The following is a 19,449-nucleotide window of genomic DNA, read 5'->3' as shown; positions in this document are numbered from 1 at the left end:
TCAAACCAATATCTGGTGGAATGGAAACAACACAATGCCTGTTATAGTCACCTTTGTCACTAAACAAAAATAGAGGGGAAGACTTCTCTTACCTGCTGTTGAATTTTTCTGGATGCTTTTCTCTCATTACGTGAAATCTGTGAGCAATTGATGCATCCTATACAAACATATTTTAAAAATTTGTTATCTAAGAAGCAAAAACAAGTGGGCAATAAATCAGTATATATTTTTATTGATATATAATTAGGCTGTGCCTCATTATATTTCATATATCTTTGGCACTAGTTGTGCATTTCACTAATTTAAACAAAATTACTAGTTTTCCAATGGCACTGTTCACAGTAAGCCAGAGGACATGTGTTTTATTACATAGTTGGAATTATATAGAGGACACAATGCAAAAATAACCATTTGGCCCAACCAGTCCATTACAGCACATGCTCCAGTTGAACTCCGTCCATCCTTTCTCATCTAACAATCAGCGTAACCTAACTTTCTCATCTCAATCAAATATTTATCTAGCCTCCTCTTAAAGATATTTCTACTATCCACCTTAATCTTTCCTTATGGCAGTCAGTTGCACATTTTTATCACCTTTTAAGGAAAGACATTACTTTTGAACTATCTATTTGATTTCTTGGTGACCATATTATTTACATTGAATGGCTTTCATTATGTTCTTCCTCTCAAGTGCCATCATGCTCAGAGTAAACATCAAAATATTCGTATGTAAAGAAGAAAAGCACCACTCAGCCTTCTCTTTTCAACAGGAAAGTCAATAACTTGTTCTGAATTGGTGCAACCTTGAATTTTTGCACATCTTTTTGAACACTCTCCACTACCATACAGCACTTTCTAATATGGCTACTAGCTATAATTGCTAGAACTAGCTTAAGCCATTCTGGGGATAACTTTAAGATCACTAAACTATGGTGACAAAGCAAGTCATATTTTGTTATACTTTATGTATTCTATGATATTTACTGCTGCTTTAGAGATTGAGTTTTGCAATTTCTTTCCCCCAAGATATTTCTGCGCTTATTTAATATTTTACCTTCCATTTGTACTACATAGTTAAGTTACACATGTATCAATTGGAAATGTGTGGCATTCAGCAGTCAAAGGAAATAATTCATCTTCATTCAGCATAATACAACAATAAAGAAAGCTGGAGGTTCTACTAGCACTGTCCATTGCTCCAGAATACAACATACATGTAAAAGTGCATGCTGCCACAGAAACTCAGAATCCCTGAGTGATTTGTAACATATCACCACATCAGCTGACTGAGTGCTTATTTCTTTGGTAATTTAAGCACATGGGAGAAACACATCAGTGGAACAGGAAGAAGTCACAATTCAACCTGTTCTGCAATTCAATTATAATGTTTATGGGGGGTTTGAGAGTGGAATCGTTATCCCCATTCCTCAATTTATTCATTGTATATCCCTTAATAGCTTTATGTAGCCCAGTCTTTTTTTTAAAAAAATCAATGGACTCAGCGACAGCAACCTTGCGGGGAGCAAGCTGCAGATTTTCTCTCTGGTGGACAAAATAATGCTTCCTAGTCTAACTTCGAAACATCAAGGTCATTTTAAGTTCATGTCACCTTGTTTGTGATTTCTAAGCATCTGTATCTACCCAATTAAATTCCTTTACCATTTTCAACTTTATTTCCCCTGCAGCCTTCTAAGCACAATGTCATATAGACCAAGCTTATGCAAGCTATTCTGAAATACTCTGGTACTTTTTCTCAGGTTCAGTGTCCAAACTGGCTGTATTGAATTTCACAGGTGATATGAACTTGCATTCTGTCACTCGAAGCGTTGGCAAGAAAAATATCCCTACCAATGCAGGCTGCTATGCAGCTATTCATGTTCTGAGAACTATTATTTGGCTGGAGGTCTGATTTCTATTCCTCACTTGGGAGGATGCGCTACCTTAGTGTGTTGCTTACTTGTATGATTGGCCAGCAGCTCTATCATCTCAACAGTGTCACCACAATCATTTGGGACTACAGACAGTCCACAGATTCTTAAGTTCCAGAACTAGGGCAGAAGTGTAGTCTCACTTTGGGTCCCAAATGGATGCCCCCAGGATTTTGGGGACAGGGGTGGGGAATTTGTAGAAAGGGAGGTGCTCCAATGTATCTGTGAAAGCTTGGATCCCAACAGACATGTTGCGATGAAATTGGAAGGGACAATATTTCTGACTTTTGCAAAAAAGAACTGTATAAAGTCATTAAAAAGTAATTTAAATCTCATGGACAATTTTGAAAAATGACTGTTAATTCCCCATTACTGACTTCATTTGAATTAAACCAAGCAAAAAACTTTCTTCATATTTAATTGTGGATGATAGAAGAGGCGGAAAGCTGTAGAACAACAGTTGCAATAATGCAAATCATTCGGCGCAGTTCTCATCATGGTTTTACCGATTTATAAATAAATTCACCTCTGAAAGATTCTTCATGCAATTCCTACATTGTTTTTCTTTTGTCCTTATATGTAGCTTTTTATATAATTGTGTTTCTTGTACAATCTGTATTTCAACTGAATGTCACTTAAGACTCGTTTGTTATTTGACTTCCCCAAACTTACATATTCATTCACTGCTCATATACTTTGAAACATCAATTGACTCCATTAAAAATGATCTTGCACAGGAAAGTTTAATTTCACTTAAATCTCCCTGGAACTGCTGTAAAGTATTCTTGGGACAGGTCCATTAGGTTAAAACTTTAAATTACTCAATGATTGTGGTTTGCAAGTACAGACGAGTCCCTTTGGGACTATGGATTAAGGGACACGAGCAACGTTCAACTTACTTTACTCACTGAGCACCGGGATGCAATGAAAACAAAGCCAATAAAAGCGTGAAGTTCCTCCCATCATCCATTAATATTCTTCGAAAATATTCTGTTCCACATTATTAATTCATCAAGTGACTCCTCACTGTATTATAGCAACCCACCGATTTTTCTGCTTTTGTTCCAAAATTAGATTCTTTATCATTACTTTTATTTAACTAAAATGTTTGTGCTGTCTACTCAACTACAATACTTGCAGTCTAATGCTAAATGCACTGCTGAGGAACTCCTTGCCTCATCAGTGGGACCAATGCCATTTAAAGCCAGCCTGCACGACATAAAAGGGAGGCACACTCTGGCTGAAACAATTGATGTAAGACGACTTGGGGAAGACCTGAGCAGCAAAAACACCAAAGGATGGTACAAAGGTGGGCAGGAGAAGAGATGCCTTCTATTCACAGAGGCAGGGGAGCCCTCCAAGCAAATCACAAGGCAATGGTAGTAGACATCCACTGCAGTTAAAGCAGCACTGCAGCTTTGAGATACCAAGGTATACAGCTGGATGAACACAGCAGGCCAAGCAGCATCAGAGGAGCAGGAAAGCCAATGTTTCGTGCCTAGACCCTTCAGAAAATTGACACCTTGGTATCTCAGATTCTCCAGCATCTGCTGTTCCTACTATCACTGCAGCTTTGAGGATGTGGATCCAGTGTTGGAAAAAGTTCAGTGACCTCAACACAAGTTGTCGAAATGTGTGAATTCACCTCAAAATGTCACACCCTATTTTTGTCTCCTTTCCTTCACCAGTGCCCCACATTTTGTTTCTCTCCTTTCAGAAATTGAATGAATGCAACCTCGTCCATAAGAAGAGAAAGAGCAACAACTGACACAAAAAGAAGAGGCTGACAACAAAGGAATAGCGCCATTTTCTCAGGCTGGTTTAGACACTGACACTACATGTATTTGAAAAGGCATCGTAGTTCAGATTTTTAAAAAATTGTTTACAGAATGTGGAAGTTGTTATTAGGACTATCATTTAATGTGCATTACTAATTTTCCTCCTTTAAGTGCATCAATCACGTGGTGTAAGTAAATTTGCAATGCTGATGGAGAAGTATTTCTGGGTTTTTTGACCCAGTGATAATACAGGAACATGATACAGTTCCAAATCAGGATGGTGAATGACTTGGAGGGGACATGCAGGTGGGATGGCCTTGCACTTCTTGTTCTTGCCCTTCTAGGTGTAGAAGTTGCAGGTTTGGTAAATCCCTTGCAAAGAGCTTTAGGCGAGTTGCTGCATTGCATCTGGAAAATGGCACATATTGTTGCCACTGTGCGGTGTTGGAGGGAGTGGAGGTTAAAGGTATGGATGGATTGCGACTAAGTGGTTTGCTTTGTACTGGATGGTGTCAAGTTTCTTGAGTGTTACTGGAGCCGCACTCACCCAGGCAAAGAAAGAGATTTTCATCACATTTTGGACTTGTGCCTTCCAGATGCTGGACAGGCTTTAAAGAGTTTGGAAGTCAGCTTCTCACTGCAGTATTCCCAGCCTCTAATTTGTATCTCTGTTATAATTAACCAAACTAATTTGCCACTCAGAAAACTTTTATGATATATCTTTAATTTTTATTTAACTCATAATACTTCAACTGATTTGATGTATTTTTAATCACTCAAGAAGGTGAAGACATAAATCTCTCGAGAAGAATGCCGAGCTAGAATGTTCAAATATCTCTGCCTTAGACGATAGATTAATCTATCGGTCTAGAATTATTTTAATGAAGCAGTTTAAAAAAAAGTTTGCATTTAATTGTCACCTACGGAACAACAGATCAGCTCAACTTTTAGTAAAATCAGTTTGATTAGTTACAAAATATGGTCCATGCTGAAAATCTTTGTATATTTTAATGAGACAAACTTCAAATTAATTGCCATTAATACTTTGCAGGTTAAACTGCAAGACACTATTATGAACAAGGAGGTAATTTAAAATAAGATGACAGCTTAGAGCTTCAGAGGTGGAATTTTTTACTGCAAAAATTGAAAATGCCACAGAAATTCAGTAGGTTAGGCAGCATCTGTTTATTGATCAGTATAAAGTCTTTTAAAATGATCAATAAACAGATACTGCTGAACTGTTGATTTCTTGCAACATTTTCTCTTTCTGCAATAAAATTGACCTTATCCTTATTAATCTGTCATCATCTCAGGAGTGGAAGAACGTGACATTTTGTGTAAGGTTATTGAACACAAAACTGTAAACCCCTGATTTGACTGTACTTTAAACAACACGCGTGAAAAAACTCATTTGCTAGATGTGCCTAGATTCCCCAGAGGTGGGCAGCTTCTTGCACTTCCTGCAAGGTGTTTGACATTTAAATGGGATAACAAAGCTCTGTGCTCTGTGTGCAGCTTAACTTGTGAGAATGGCACTCACAGACCAATGGGCTGATGTAATGCTTGCCAATATTTGGTAACACAATTCCTGGAAATGTGTCTGAAGTGAAAAATAAAAGAAGCGTGAAGTGGTATATTGGGCCCTGCAGTAACATTATTTTAAGGGTCAGGAACTCTAATTTTGGAAAAGAAACACGTACTATCTATTTAAAATAGAAAATGTTTGAAAGTAACCTAGCATGTTTTTGGAGGGGAGTTAGGCTGTCATTTTGCAGCAGTACAGGACTTTGGTTAGGTCACTTTTGGAATACTGTTCAATTCTGATCTCGCTGGGAGGGTGGTGCATGTCTGGAATGAGCTGTGAGAGGAGGTGATAGAGGCTGGTACAGTTATAACATTTAAAAGACATCTGAATGGGTACATGAATAGGAAACGTGTAGAAGGACATGGGCCAAATGCTGACTAATGGAATTAGATTAATTTAGGATATCTGGTCAGCATGGACGAGTTGGACCAAAGGGTCTGTTTCCATGCTGTACATGTCTATGACTCTAAGTGTTGTTACATACCATCAGGGATGGCAGAGAAGTTGGTGACCAGGCCACATAAAGCCTGCAAAAGATATCAAGGCAGCAAAAGGAGTATCAGTGCTTCTGGGTCCGCAGTACCACAGTGTTCAAACAGATGCTGCAGCCCCAGATACAGATTCCTTCCCACTTGCAGATAGGTTCCTCCATGTTCTTTTAAAACAGAGTACACATAAATGGCCCTAGTTTGATTGGCAGGGTTTGAAGAATATAGTCCTACAGGACTCTGTGCTGGGGACTCAACTTCTTACAACTCATATCAATGATTTCAATGAGAGGAGCAAAGATGTGGTAGCTTAATTCTCAGATGACACAAAAATAGGTGGCAAAGCATGCTATAAAGACAATTTAAGGAGTTTGCAGAAGACTGTCAACAGAAGTCACTGTTTTAAAATTCGGGGTGGACCTTTCAAGATAGAGATGAGAAAATATTTTTCTCCTGAAGGGTTTGGACTTTGGAACTCTCTGCTGTGGACGCAGGGTCATTAAATATTTTTAAGATGAAGGTGGACAGATTCTGGTTAGGCAGGAGAATCAGGGATTATTGGGTTAGATGGGGATGTGGAATTCGAAAAACAAACCATGACCCATCAGCCATGATCTTATTGAATGGCGGAGCAAGCTAGAGATGCCCAATGATCTACTTCTGCTCCTACTTTATCTGTTCATATGTTGTTTGCAAGAGCCATATCAAGTGGTGGGACTTCTTCATCAATGATAGGTTGCTGCTATCCCTTGTCAACCATGAGCTCCTATGACTGCAGCTTAGTGTCTTAAATCAGAAGGGAAGGATCAGAGTGAAGCAAGTTGTGGGGTACAAAGCACGAGGTCCACAATCACATTATGAGGGCAAGCTACGCATCTAAAAGGAATGTAAAGTAGGAATGTCTTTGAACCAAATGATCTTGCTGACACTGGAGGCTGCAGGCTGCCATGGAAACCAGCCCCACAATACCGAAGGCCATCTTCACCTTAGGGCTTTGGAGATGATGGCGACCTTGGCCCCACCAGTTCTCATCTCCTTTCTTCTGTGATTTGCCACTTCATCCTGCAACTGAGAGGGCAGAATGTCAGGACCTGTGCAGTACTGTGTTTGCCGTACCTAAACAGCTGGAGATATATATGTGGAGGCAGTAAGAAATCAGGGTGAAGTTAACAGCATTGGTAGGAATTGGAGGGTGAAATGTAGTACATGAATGTTAGGCACGAGTCCTGACAGCTAGTGAGTAGTGCGCTAATGGGCAAGTGATGACGATTTGGTGCATTGAGCAATGAGCATACTTGGGGCCATGGTGGATTTGGGCGGTCACGTGATGAACCATGCACTGATGCCTGCACAAGGCCACTAGACAGCTTGTAACACTACTGGTGTGTCTTTGGGCATAGGCTCCATAAATTCCTGCTCTCACTGTGTTTGGAGGGTGGCCCCAGAGGACCTACTGGTTTCCCTGTGGGAAGATGGCATCTCTCACCTCCTGCCTTTCAGCCCCGCTAATACTTCCAGTGACCTCTGTTGCCATGGATCTTTTTGTGGCTGTTAATGCTGATTTTTCAAGAATTTGTACTGTGACAATCTTCCACCTACCATTTCAGAGACAGCCTGCCTTTTTTACAAAAAAGGCAATCTGTACCCCATCATACAATGCTGCTGGCGCCACCTATTGTGTGTAGGGGTGGTCAACAGCACTGGGAAGATTGGTGCCCGAAAACACAGGTTTAAATCCTGAGATCATGAAAGTGAGGAGAGTTGACTCATTTTGTTCGTCATTGATAGTAGGAACTGCAGATGCTGGAGAATCCGAGACAACAAGGTGCAGGGCTGGATGAACACAGCAGGCCAAGCAGCATCATAGGAGCAGAGAGGCTGACGTTTCGGGCCTAGACCCCTCATCAGAAAAGGGGGAGGGGAAGGGGGTTTTGAAATAAATAGGGAGAGAGTGGGAGGCGGATAGAAGAGGGATAGAGGAGAGGAAACAAACAGGTCGAAGCGGAAAAACTACTCTATGTCCAAGCGTGAGCGGTACTCGTTGATCTGTGAGCAGCTCCAGAGGAGACAGCAGCACCCAGCCCTGCCGAGTCTTCACCATCCCCCCAGACCTACCCCTTACTGAGGACGAACGGTCAGTCCTCAGTAAAGGGCTCACCTTTGTCCCCCTCCACCCACAGATCAACGAATACCGCTCACGCTTGGACATAGAGCAGTTTTTCCGCTTCGACCTGTTTGTTTCCTCTCCACCTATCCTCTCCTCTATCCCTCTTCTATCCGCCTCCCACTCTCTTCCCTATTTATTTCAAAACCCCCTTCCCCTCCCCCTTTTCTGATGAAGGGTCTAGGCCCGAAACGTCAGCCTCTCTGCTCCTATGATGCTGCTTGGCCTGCTGTGTTCATCCAGCCCTGCACCTTGTTGTCTTTGTTCGTCATTGACTTTGTTTTAAACAGTGGCAAGCACAATCCGAACTGCTACCATTGGGGTGACAAAACATCATACCCTAGTTTTTGCATATCTTCTTAAAAACAACATAAAATATCCATTATAACTAACAATAATTAAATTTAGATTGGTATAGCATTCTTACTTCATTATTTGTAAAATTTTATACCGACAGCTAAATTTAGAAAAATGAGTTGTGTCAGCATTTTCTGGTCATTTCACAAAGAAAAGAGGTTACAAGTGCATTTTGTTTTATTCATTCTTGGGATCATTGTCCATCCCTAACTGCCCTGGAGAAAATGCTGGTGCCTATTTGAAAAATTGCTGCAGCCATGTGGGGTACCATTTGTCTGTAGTGGTTTTAATACAATTGGATGACTTGCTAGCTATTTCAAAGGCCAGTTAAAAGAAACAACAGTATTTCTCTGAAATTGTAGTTACATACAGGTCAGAACAGGTATGGACAACAAATTTCTTTCCTTAAAACTTATTTGTGCTTTGAACATTGCCATATGGACAACACAGAATGTGTAATTGAAACTGGAACACTATTAAGATTTAAATTTAGTTTTGTAAAATATAAACCACTCTGTAACCAACTTCCTGTTATTGATACTTCCTCTGACACTGCTCAGACTTAAAAAAGGATTCAAGCACTAATTCTCTTCAGATGACCACATCCTTCAAGCCATAATAAGCATACACTTAACAGTTAATTCCACTCTTGCAATTTTTAAAAAACTAGATGTAATCAACATGATCTCAGAGATATCTACATGCAAAATGTTATTGAAGGTTAGTATTTTTCGGCAAAACCTAAAATTATAAACTCAACATTTAAATAGCAGAACTAATCTACTTAACACTTAGTTATTATCAATAGATATATTGACATCTAAATAGAGCTGTGAAGTTCAAAAGGTGAAAGCAATAATTTTCTCTGATGTGATAAATGAAGAGCTGAAAGAAATATTTGCTTTTGCAGGAATGTAGATGAACAAATGCTTTGTAAAATATTATTAGATTAACACTAATTGGTTTATACTGCTTTAAAGTGTGCTGCTAAAGAATTAGTAGTTTGACTGTATCATTCTTCCCCTCCATCAATGGAAAAGAGAATAAAAAGAATTCAGAAAAGCAAACTGGTGATTTTGATGAACAAAGACATTTCTCCATCTTTTTAAACTTTAAAGATAAACTGAAATAATTGCACAATAAATACAGCTACTTTTTTATTGCTTCCCAAATTATGAATATTTTTGCAATGTGTAACGAGGGAAACGTTAGAGACAACCATGGTAACAAAGGCGTATCGATGTAACACATTCAAGGGAGCTACCCAAGAATATAACTGCCATAAAATATATTACAACATGATCATTTTCTGGTAGTCCGCAGCTGGGGGAAAATGAACATACATCATGTGATGTCCCAAACTTTCACATTTATATTCATCATCCTTTCATCAATAAACTCGTGCCCGTTTTGCTTTGTGATAAACATTAAATACCAAAAGCCAAATACCAAAAATTTAAGGTATTTAATAAGGAATGACAAAAAGTCTGCGTTAAGTTTAAAAGTTTTATCTCAGGCTTGCTCTCTGGAGCCACGAATTAGCATTTTGCTATGTACTACTACCACCACTGGCCATCTATTCTTCCCAAATGTAATCCTTTCTGCTAGCTACAAGATTGGTATCATGCCTTTCTCGCATCACAAAGTATTGTAATAGGTACTGACAAAGCACCTCCACCAGGATCTGAGAAATTTACAAAAGGGCAAAATCAAACTTAAAAAGCATTTGGTATTACAGAAATAGACAAGCTGAAGGGAGCTATAGATAGTAACATAACCTTACGACTCACATATCATTCATAAACTGCTTGAGCTGCAATGCCCAGAGTTTCTGATCTAATTTGATCCAACATTGCTGTTGCTGCAATGTAACTCTTTCGCAGTATACCCACTGTACTGCCAAAGTGGTTCTTTTTAAATGTATCACAAAAAATGTGTTGTACAGATCAATGTCTGTTTCCAAAGATTGTGTAAGGAAGGTAACGGTTGGTAATAAAGAAATACATTTCTGTGCAGGAGTAATGAAATCATTAAAATATTTCTTTATAAATGCAGAGAAAATCTACTTCATGAATACGTGGGGTAAGTAACTGTGTTAATTGAAAGAAAACAAAATATCAGAAAAAAACTGAATTAAATTTTAATTGGTATAGCCATTCCGTAAACACCCAGACAAATCTGCAAAGGTATTTTGCTTCGCATGTTTTGGAATGATTTGTGGAAAATTCTGTCACTTTAAGTGGTGCAATGACACTGTGGAGTACCACTATGTGGTGGCATAGTCACATACTCTGATGAATTGCCAAGTTCAACTTTGCTGCTGTGGGGTCTCAGAAAAGATTGCAAAAATTCTGGAAGTTGTCACTGGGTTCTCATGGATGTTTGAAGCTTTGCTTGCAAGTCACAAAGACAAGCCTTTCAGCTATCACCTTAAGTGATATTCCTGATCTTGAAGAAGTTAATCTTTTGCATTTAGCTAAAATGGCTAAAAAAATGTAGTTACAACGGAGGCGCAAATTACTGCAGTTGCTGGAATCTGTACGGAAAACAAATGCTGGAGATCACAGCGGGTCAGAGATCACAAGTCTCTTCATTAACTCTGATGAAGAGTCATCTAGACTTGAAATGTTAGCTTGCTCTCTCTCCATGAATGCTGTCTGACCCGCTGTGATCTCCAGCATTTAAAGTCATAGAGTAATACAGCATGGAAACAGGCCTTCTGGCCTAAACTGGTTCATGCTAACCATGGTACCCACTGAGCTTGTTCCAATTGCCTGCATTTGGTCCATCGTCCTCTACACCCTTCTCATCTATGTACCTATCCAAACGTTTTTTAAACGTTGATATTATACCTGCCTCAACCATTTTCTCTGGCAGTCCATTCCACATATGCACCACTCTCTGCGTGAAGAAGTTGCCCCTCAGATCCTTCTTAAATCAATCACCTCTTGCTTAAACCTATGCCCTCTAGATTTCAATTCCCTATTCCTGGGAAAAAGACTATATGCATTCATCCTATCTATGCCCCTCGTGATTTTATACACCTCAATAAGGTCACCCCTCATTCTCCTATGCTCCAAGGAATAAAGTCCTATCCTGGCCAACCCCGCCCTATAACTCAGGCCTAATAGTCCTGGCAACATCCTTGTAAATCTCCTTTGTACACTTTCCAGTTTAACTATATCTTTCCGATAACAGGGTGACCAAAACCATACACAATACTCCAAGTCTGGCCTCACCAACCACTTATACAACTGTAACATAACATCCCAACTCCTATACTCAATGTCTTGACCGATAAAGGCCAGCATGTTAAATGCCTTCTTCACCACCCTGTCTACCTGTGCTGCTTTCAACGAACTATGGACATGTATTCCTAGATCCCTCTGTTCGACGAAACTCCTCAGGACCTTATCCTTTACTTTATAAGTCCTACCTTGGTTTGACTTTCCAAAATGTGACACCTCACACTTATCTGTATTGAAATGCATTTGCCAATCCTCAGCCTGCTTCCCCATCTGATCAAGATTTGTTGTCTTCAGTTAGCTACAATGGAACTACCCTTGAAGTAGAATTCAATATGTAGAACACAATTTTTTTTCTTTAGCATACAGGTGTTGTTTGCAGGGTCACAACTGAAGACATAAGAAATTGATGGCATCCCTTAAAGCAATGCAATCCATGTGCCGAAAGTGCTGTTAACAAGGAGAACTCCAGAATACATATTCACAGATGAATAAGCATCAATGTGGCATGTCTAAAATGAGGATGGTGCATGATTTAGGGATGAATCTGGAGACAGTGGTATTCCCGAGACTTTATTGCTTTTGTTTCTCCTAGTGGATGGAAAGAACAATTATAGTAACCTTGTAAGTTGCTGCTGTGCGTCCTGTGTAATGCGCATACAGTAGCTGCAATGTGCTGAGAGTTGGGGTGGGAAGTATTAAGTGTTTAAGCAGGCTGCTCTGTCACGGATGGCATCAAGCTTCTTGGATGTTATTTTGGCTGCATCCATGCAGGCAGGCAAGTAGTGAGCTTTTCAGCGCGTCTCTAGCAGGACATCAAACATCACATTTCTGAGCCTCAGACGGTAGAAAGGATTTGAAGGATTTGGAGGAGAGCCACCCGTTATAGGCCACACAGTATCTGTTCAGCTCTTGTAACAATATTGAGATAGACAGACACCTTCAGTTCTGCCTAATGATAACGATCAATGGTAAATGATGTTGAGGGACTTTGTGATGGCAGTGCTTTTGAAAGTTAGTGGTATTCAATTTTTTCTAATAAAAAACGGCTATTATCTAACATTTATAAACACAAATATTGCCTAGCATTTGTCAGTCTATGTCTGACTGTTCCCCAGGCCCTTTTGTAGTTTGGTACCAACTTCATTATGAAAAGACCTTTTTTCAAGACAGAAAATAGGTCAGTAAGCAGCATGCACTATGTCACTTTGTTGCTTTAGTAGTGGAGTAAATAAATTCAAAAAGTCATTGACGGCAACATATATATATATAGTAGAAATTAAAATACTTCATAGAGCAGTGATTTGAATGCAAACCTTTGATTAAAGTAATTATTTTTCCAGCAGTAGCAGCTGGTTTCTAAATATAAACAAATGTGAGGCAGAAACTGCTCAGCGAAGATTAGTACTGCCGCACAATTTAAGAAAGATATCAAATTATTTCCTTCTCATCCTGCTTTCACCACCAATTCTCTTCCCTTCTTCTCTGGAGCTATCAACTCTTTGCTGCATGCAATTCCACTGACACCTTTTGCCCTCCAGTCTGTTGACCATGCATAAACCCTGACAATGAATGCTAATAGGCTGTTCAACCAGTGCAGCATTAAAACTAAGCCTAGTCCCATCTTCCAGCTGCCAAGAACTTGCAGAAGGGGTGAACATGACATCGACCAAGAATTTTGATCAACTTTTCCCTTGCTAATCGGGATTGGATTTGACCCTGCGACCTTCCTGCTTCTTGTGGTATAGCAATTCACTGAGCTACTGGGAGAATCTAATTTAAGGGATGGCATTTTTCTGACGCTCTGAGAATTTTCATTTGAAGTTGTTGCCAAGAGATAGCCAGTATTTTTACAAATGTATCTATTTTCAGGAGGTGGAGAGAGATGGCAGGCTGGCGTTTATTGTCCATTCGCATTTACACTAACAAGGTCGTAGTGGATTGCCTGCTTGAACTGCTACATCCAACCACAATTCTTTGGTTTCAATACAGCTGGGAGCTTTGTAGGTCACCTCAGAGTCAACCACGTTGTTGTGTGTTCTTTCTCTGAAGGACTTGAGTGAACCAGGTGAGTTTTTTTAAAATAATAACTCAATACATTTAATTAATAGTACTGGCTTTTTAAAAAAAATTAAATATAATTTGACAATAAAACGGAATCCAAACTTTCAATCTCAGTGGTTGGAGTTTCTAAATTATTCCTGCAGGCCTCTAGATTACTATCCGAGTAACACAATCACTGTACTGTAAATCACTGACAAGGCTAGCTCATGAATTACACTGTTGCTCATTTCCTTCTCACCCAGCTTGCTTTCCAAATCCATCTTCCACAGTTACTAAGCTGAGACTAGATTTTAGAGCGTTGGTGTGGTCCATGAGTTGGTGCACTATAATGCACTGCATCCCCTACAATTCCTTTATGACATGACTTAAGGCACGAGGTTGAGAATAACCTTTGGACAGAGACATTCTTGTGGCATTTCTTTCAAGGTACATACCACATGGATGTGTTCTGGGTGCCAATGCTGCTTTAAAGTGATAGCTTTTCTAGTCAGGGAGATCATAATGGAAGGAACTTTCCTTAACCCTAAATTCCTGGGACATCAAGTTTGTGGTATGAGGAGAGATGGGGTTGACGAGGCTTGCATGCACTTCAGTTCAGAAAATTGAGAGGGAATCTCACTGACACATATAAAACTTTGGCTGGACAGGGATGTTTCCCCTGACTGGAGGTGGAGTGTGGCTTTCCAGAATGAGGGATGACAGTCTTAAGTTACAGGCTGGGTCATTTTGAACTGACCTGAGAAGAAATTTCTTTGCTCAGAGGATGCTGAACCAGATTGCTATGGAGGCCAGATCACAGAACATGTTTTAGAAAGATACAGCTAGATTTCTAGAGGATTAATCTGTCAAGGGCATGACGAGAGTGTGAGAGTATGGTATTGAACATAGAACAGAGAACAGTACAGCACAGTACAGGCTCTTCAGCCCATGATGTTGTGCTGACCTATTGTCCTATTAAGATCAAACTACCCTGCATACCCTACATTATACTATCCTTCATGTGCCTAACCAAGGGTCGCTTAAAAGTCTCTAAAGTATCTGGTTCCACTACCACTGCTGGCAGCACATTCCACACGCCCACCACCAACTGGAGTTGGAGGATCAGTCCATCATGTTAAATGAGCTTCCGGGACTGAATGGCCTACTGCTTCTCCATCAAACTACTGCAATACAAAAAACAACAACCAATTGTGGTTTGAACCAGATTGTATGTTGCACATGTATGACCAATACAGCTGAAGTTGTGGTTAAGTTTGCATTTTATTTTCATTAATAGTCATAAAAGGCTTGGCTATTAAAATCATATCATAGGAATAATGCATAATTACTAATGCAACAACCTGCACTTACACAGGACCTGCAAAACATGCCAAGGTTCTTCACAGAGAGATAAAGACGAGATGTTGATCCCAAGGAGGGAATTATTAAGAGGGGCAAAAGTGTGATCAAAAGAGTGAGTTTCAACAATGTCATTAAACAGGTGGTGGAGTTCAGCAAGGTAATTCCAAAGTGAGAAGCTCCACAGTTGAAGGTGCTGCTGCCAAAAGCTGGAAACAGGAGGCCAGATTCAAAAACGTTCAGTCAAAAGAATGGAGAATCTGAAATAAGCCTTTTGGGTTACAAAATAATGCAGGTAGAGTGAAGGGATGATCATAAAATGATTCCAATTCAAAGAAGAGAATTTTCGATGAAGGCTTGATTGAGGCAGTCAAAGTACATTAGTTAGGACAGAAACAAAATAATAGGTGAACAGGAATTGTGGTGAGACATAGGGAGCACAACTTTGAATTAGATTTGAATTTAGATGATGGAAGGTGCAAGGTCAACCAGGAGATCCTTGGAAATAATTATGATTGGAGGTAAGAAAGGGATGGACCTGTGTTTCAGTGACAGGGATAGGGGGTGAGTGGGGAGGTCGATGACATTACTGAGATGGACAGGATATGAATAGAACACAGACTACAGATGGCCTGGTTCAGACTGACACAACAGTCAAGATGTTGAATGGAATTGACGGCAAAGGTGCAAATTTTCTGTTGGCAGCTCAAGGAGATGGGCTAAACTTTCCAATATTTAACTAGAGTAAATTGTAATTTATCCATAACTTTGATTTCAGTCAAGCTACTTCACATCACAGAGATAATGGAGCTGTTGACAGAAGAGAGCTTTGTTTAGATGTTTTGTTTATGGTTGGATAACAGGATTTGAATGAAGTGGGAACATTGCCTCTGAGCTAGAAATTAAAGAAAATATATTGAAGGATGTAAAGAAGGTATACAGTCTCAGGAAGGTCAGGAAAGCTAAGCAGGAATTATGCACTGCAGTAACAGTTAGAGACAATGCTATTTGTGTCTATGATTAGTGTGATTAGGTGTATAATATACTTTTGGCACAGACCTGATTTTCCTTTCAGCATTTTAGATTCGTAGATGTTTTTATGGGATGAAATCATGATTAAATCAATTTTTAAAAATCTAAGTGCTTCCAGGTTTGTCACAGAGACAGTGACTCATGCCCTTTTGTCTTGTTGCATCATAAATTTCTCTATCTTGAGATTAAACATTGGTACTTCTCTGAGCAACTGTAATTATGCTTCCAATGTGAATCTACAAGATAGATATGTTAGCTGAATGACTCATACACACACGCTCACACCTCCATCCTCACCCCCACAAACAGACCTGCTTCGAACGTTCTTCCAAATTCACGTATGCTTGCATCACAATTGGCAAGCACAAACATAATGGGACAGAATTTGCTGTCAGAATAAGTGAGGCCAACTGCCCTCACTATTATGTGTTTGTAAATGCTACAGCACCTTCAGACACGGGTCAGATGGATGGTTCAAGGGCAATATCAATACGTTACTGTCTGAGCTGTGCCATTCTATTATTAATGCCATTAAAACTGCATTTTGCTTCTATCCTACAGGAAAGTGCCATATTTCATAATGCTTACTGCATTGAAGTAGTCTTTTGTTCCATTATGTCTCTTTGCAATGTTTAGGGAGGCAACAGCCAAGTGGCATTATCACTGAACTACTAATCCAGAGGCCTAGATAATACTCTAGCTACCTGAGTTTGAAACCCCCCAAAGCAGTTAGTGGAATTTGAAATCAATGAAAGTCTGGAAATAAGAGTTGCAATGATTCTATGTCTTTGAGAGGTCTATTTTGTCCGGTGTTTTTATTTTGCTTTCTTTCGCACTTTTCTGCCCCCCCAATCCGCTACCATCTCTCTCTGTTTTCTCTTGCTGTTCTTTCCTCCTGGACTGTCTCACATGCACTTCTCCAATCTATTTTACTGAGTTTGCCTTTGGCAAGGATATGTCTACGGGATGCTTCTCTATTTGACGAGGTGCTGTTTAGTTGTTAAATACCCCATTATTCTGTTTTCCAGTAGAGTTACGTTATTCCAATTCTTCTTTTGTTTCTATGTATTTTAACTATAGTTTAAGAATAAAGTGTGTTTTGCTTCAAGCCTGGTAGTTTGACCAATCAAACTTACAACACCTTACACTTGCCTTTAAAAATAAGAAAAAGTTGAGGTCTCAACCATCTTAATATATTTTGATGGGGTTTGTTCTGGTCCATAACAGAGTCTAATGATGACCATGAATCCATTGTCTACTGTCCGAAAAACCCATCAGGTTTAGTAATGTCCTTTAGGGAAGGAAGCTGTCATCCTTACCTGGTCTGGACTACATGTGACTATAGTAATGTGGCTGACTCTTAATTGCTCACTTGACAATTAGGGATGGGCAGTAATCTTGGCCTGGCCAGCAATACCTTCATCCCGTGAATAAATATAATAAAAAAGGACTTATCATGCCGTAGAAAGCTAAGTCGTCATTACAAATACCCATCTAACAATGGATAGCTGCAATCAGCCAGCCTTCCAGATATTGAAAATCAACTAATGTGAGAATGGATAAAAGCAAAATACTGCGGATGCTGGAAATGTGAAATAAACATGGAGAATGCTGGAGGAACTCATCAGTCTGGCAGCATCTGTGGGGACAGAAAGTGAGCTAACGTCTCAAGGCTGGTATGACTCTTCTTCAGAATGGGAGAAAGTGGGATGAGTTAAAGGAGAAGTTGCTCAAAGTCTGATAAAGCCTAGCCAGGCAAAGGCGGGTCGTGGTGGATAGTGACTGTGTTGGCCAGTTTTGAAGGAAGGGGACAATTGCAACATTTAAAAGGCATCTGGCTGGGTACATGAATAGGAAGGGTTTAGAGGGATATGGGCCAAATGCTGGCAAATAGGACTAGATTAATTCAGGAAATGAGGTCGGCATGGATGGGCCGGACTGAAGGGTCTGTTTCTGTGCTGTATATCTCTATGACTGTAAGCAGCAGAGAGCCTTCCGACTGTCTTAATGGGGTAATCCATGGTGAAGAAGTGTCAGCCAGAGCCAGAAAACTAGAAACTAGGAAACCAACAGAGTATTGGAAGAATCACAAACGTAGGTGGGGAGAGACTGAACAAGAGGAGGAAAAATAGAGTCAAGATAGGAAGAAATGAGTTCAGAGGGGAAGGAGCAGGTTGAGATGATGAATGGCTTGATTAGGGAATGTATGACTGGGGAACACAGTATAAAGATTAGAATCAGGTCTTTTAGGAGTGGAATTAGGAAATGTAAAAGGTCTTTACGAGAGTCATAGAGCTATACAGCACAGAGTGGACCCTTCAGTCCAACTCGTCCATGACAACTAGATATCCTAAATTAACCTAGTCCTATTTGCCAGCATTTGGTCCATATCCTTCTAAATCTCTCCTATTCATATACACATCCAAATGTCTTTCAAATGTTGTAAGTTTACCAGCCTCCACCACCTCCTCTGGCAGTTTATTCCATACACGCACTACCATCTGTGTGAGCAGTGTAAAAATCGAATCAAGCTTTAGTCGGCATTGGATTGAAGGAACTTTGAAAAAAACCATGCAGTCAGGTTTCAAAAACCAGAATTCAAATTCAATCCAATAGTGACCTTAAATTCCCTCTTTCAAAGCCAATTAACTCCTCCCAGCCAAGTCTGCCTCCAAAAGAATGAAAGGCTTCTAGCATTCTGGTTACTGAAGCTCTTGAAGATACCAGCTAACCAAGGGGAAAACCAGCCCTCTCAGCAGCATGTGTGTAAGTAGGTAAGACAGCTGCATAGTATTTGACAATCTGAACCGTTTCCATATGGAATTGGGAAAATGGGGAAATGCCAGGCAATCTGGCTGTCTCTCCCTGGAGGCCCACACAACACGTGGTTCCATGAGTAATATGTTGCATGTTGTCTTCCAGTTCTGCAGCAGCCAATATTCTGGCAGGAAAGATAAAACAGTCTGGAGTATGTTCAAAACTGTTCAAATCAATTCTCTGATCTTGTGAAAATAATGAACTCTTGGTCAGCCAAAACAGAGTGGAAGTCCATAACCTTTTGCTTTGTGATGGGAAGAATTTTCACCTGCATTCTTCACACTGCATGCAATGATCCTGTAGTACTGCACTCAAAAAACATTAATTTACAACCTTGATAATAGCAATGAGCAGAACATTCAAACAAAGAGGTACATTGGAAGGGTGTGTGTGTACGCATGTGTGAGTGTGAGAGAGAGAGAGCACTTGTACGCCAGTATACATGCGTATATGAGATAGCGTGTGCATGTTCACAGGTGTTGGAGAGAGAAAGACAACATGTGTGTATGTGCGAGAGAGAGTGAGACAGCGTGCGGGAGAACACGTGTGTGTCTCTGTGTGTGTGTCTGGGGGTGGGGCAAGGGAGGGTTTTGGGATGGAGAAGACTGTAGATGGAGAATTGGAGGGCGCTGGAAATAAATGACAGCCTCATC

The 19,449-nt window shown here is 40.0% G+C and overlaps 1 protein-coding gene across 5 annotated transcripts in view; it reads right to left on the bottom strand.

Annotated features, from left to right (window-relative positions):
* Positions 1–19,449, bottom strand: part of LOC109915947 (diacylglycerol kinase beta) — a 409,322-nt gene that overhangs the window by 141,681 nt on the left and 248,192 nt on the right. For all 5 annotated transcript variants that reach the window (XM_048599394.1, XM_048599389.1, XM_048599391.1 and 2 more), the window contains one exon: positions 93–157. In XM_048599394.1, coding sequence (XP_048455351.1) covers positions 93–157 — 65 coding nt within the window. The remainder of the gene's footprint in view (positions 1–92; positions 158–19,449) is intronic.

The sequence above is a fragment of the Rhincodon typus genome, chromosome 7 (assembly GCF_021869965.1).
Source record: "Rhincodon typus isolate 14 chromosome 7, sRhiTyp1.1, whole genome shotgun sequence".
Classification (NCBI taxonomy): domain Eukaryota; kingdom Metazoa; phylum Chordata; class Chondrichthyes; order Orectolobiformes; family Rhincodontidae; genus Rhincodon; species Rhincodon typus.
This window is presented reverse-complemented; position numbering and strand designations above follow the sequence as displayed.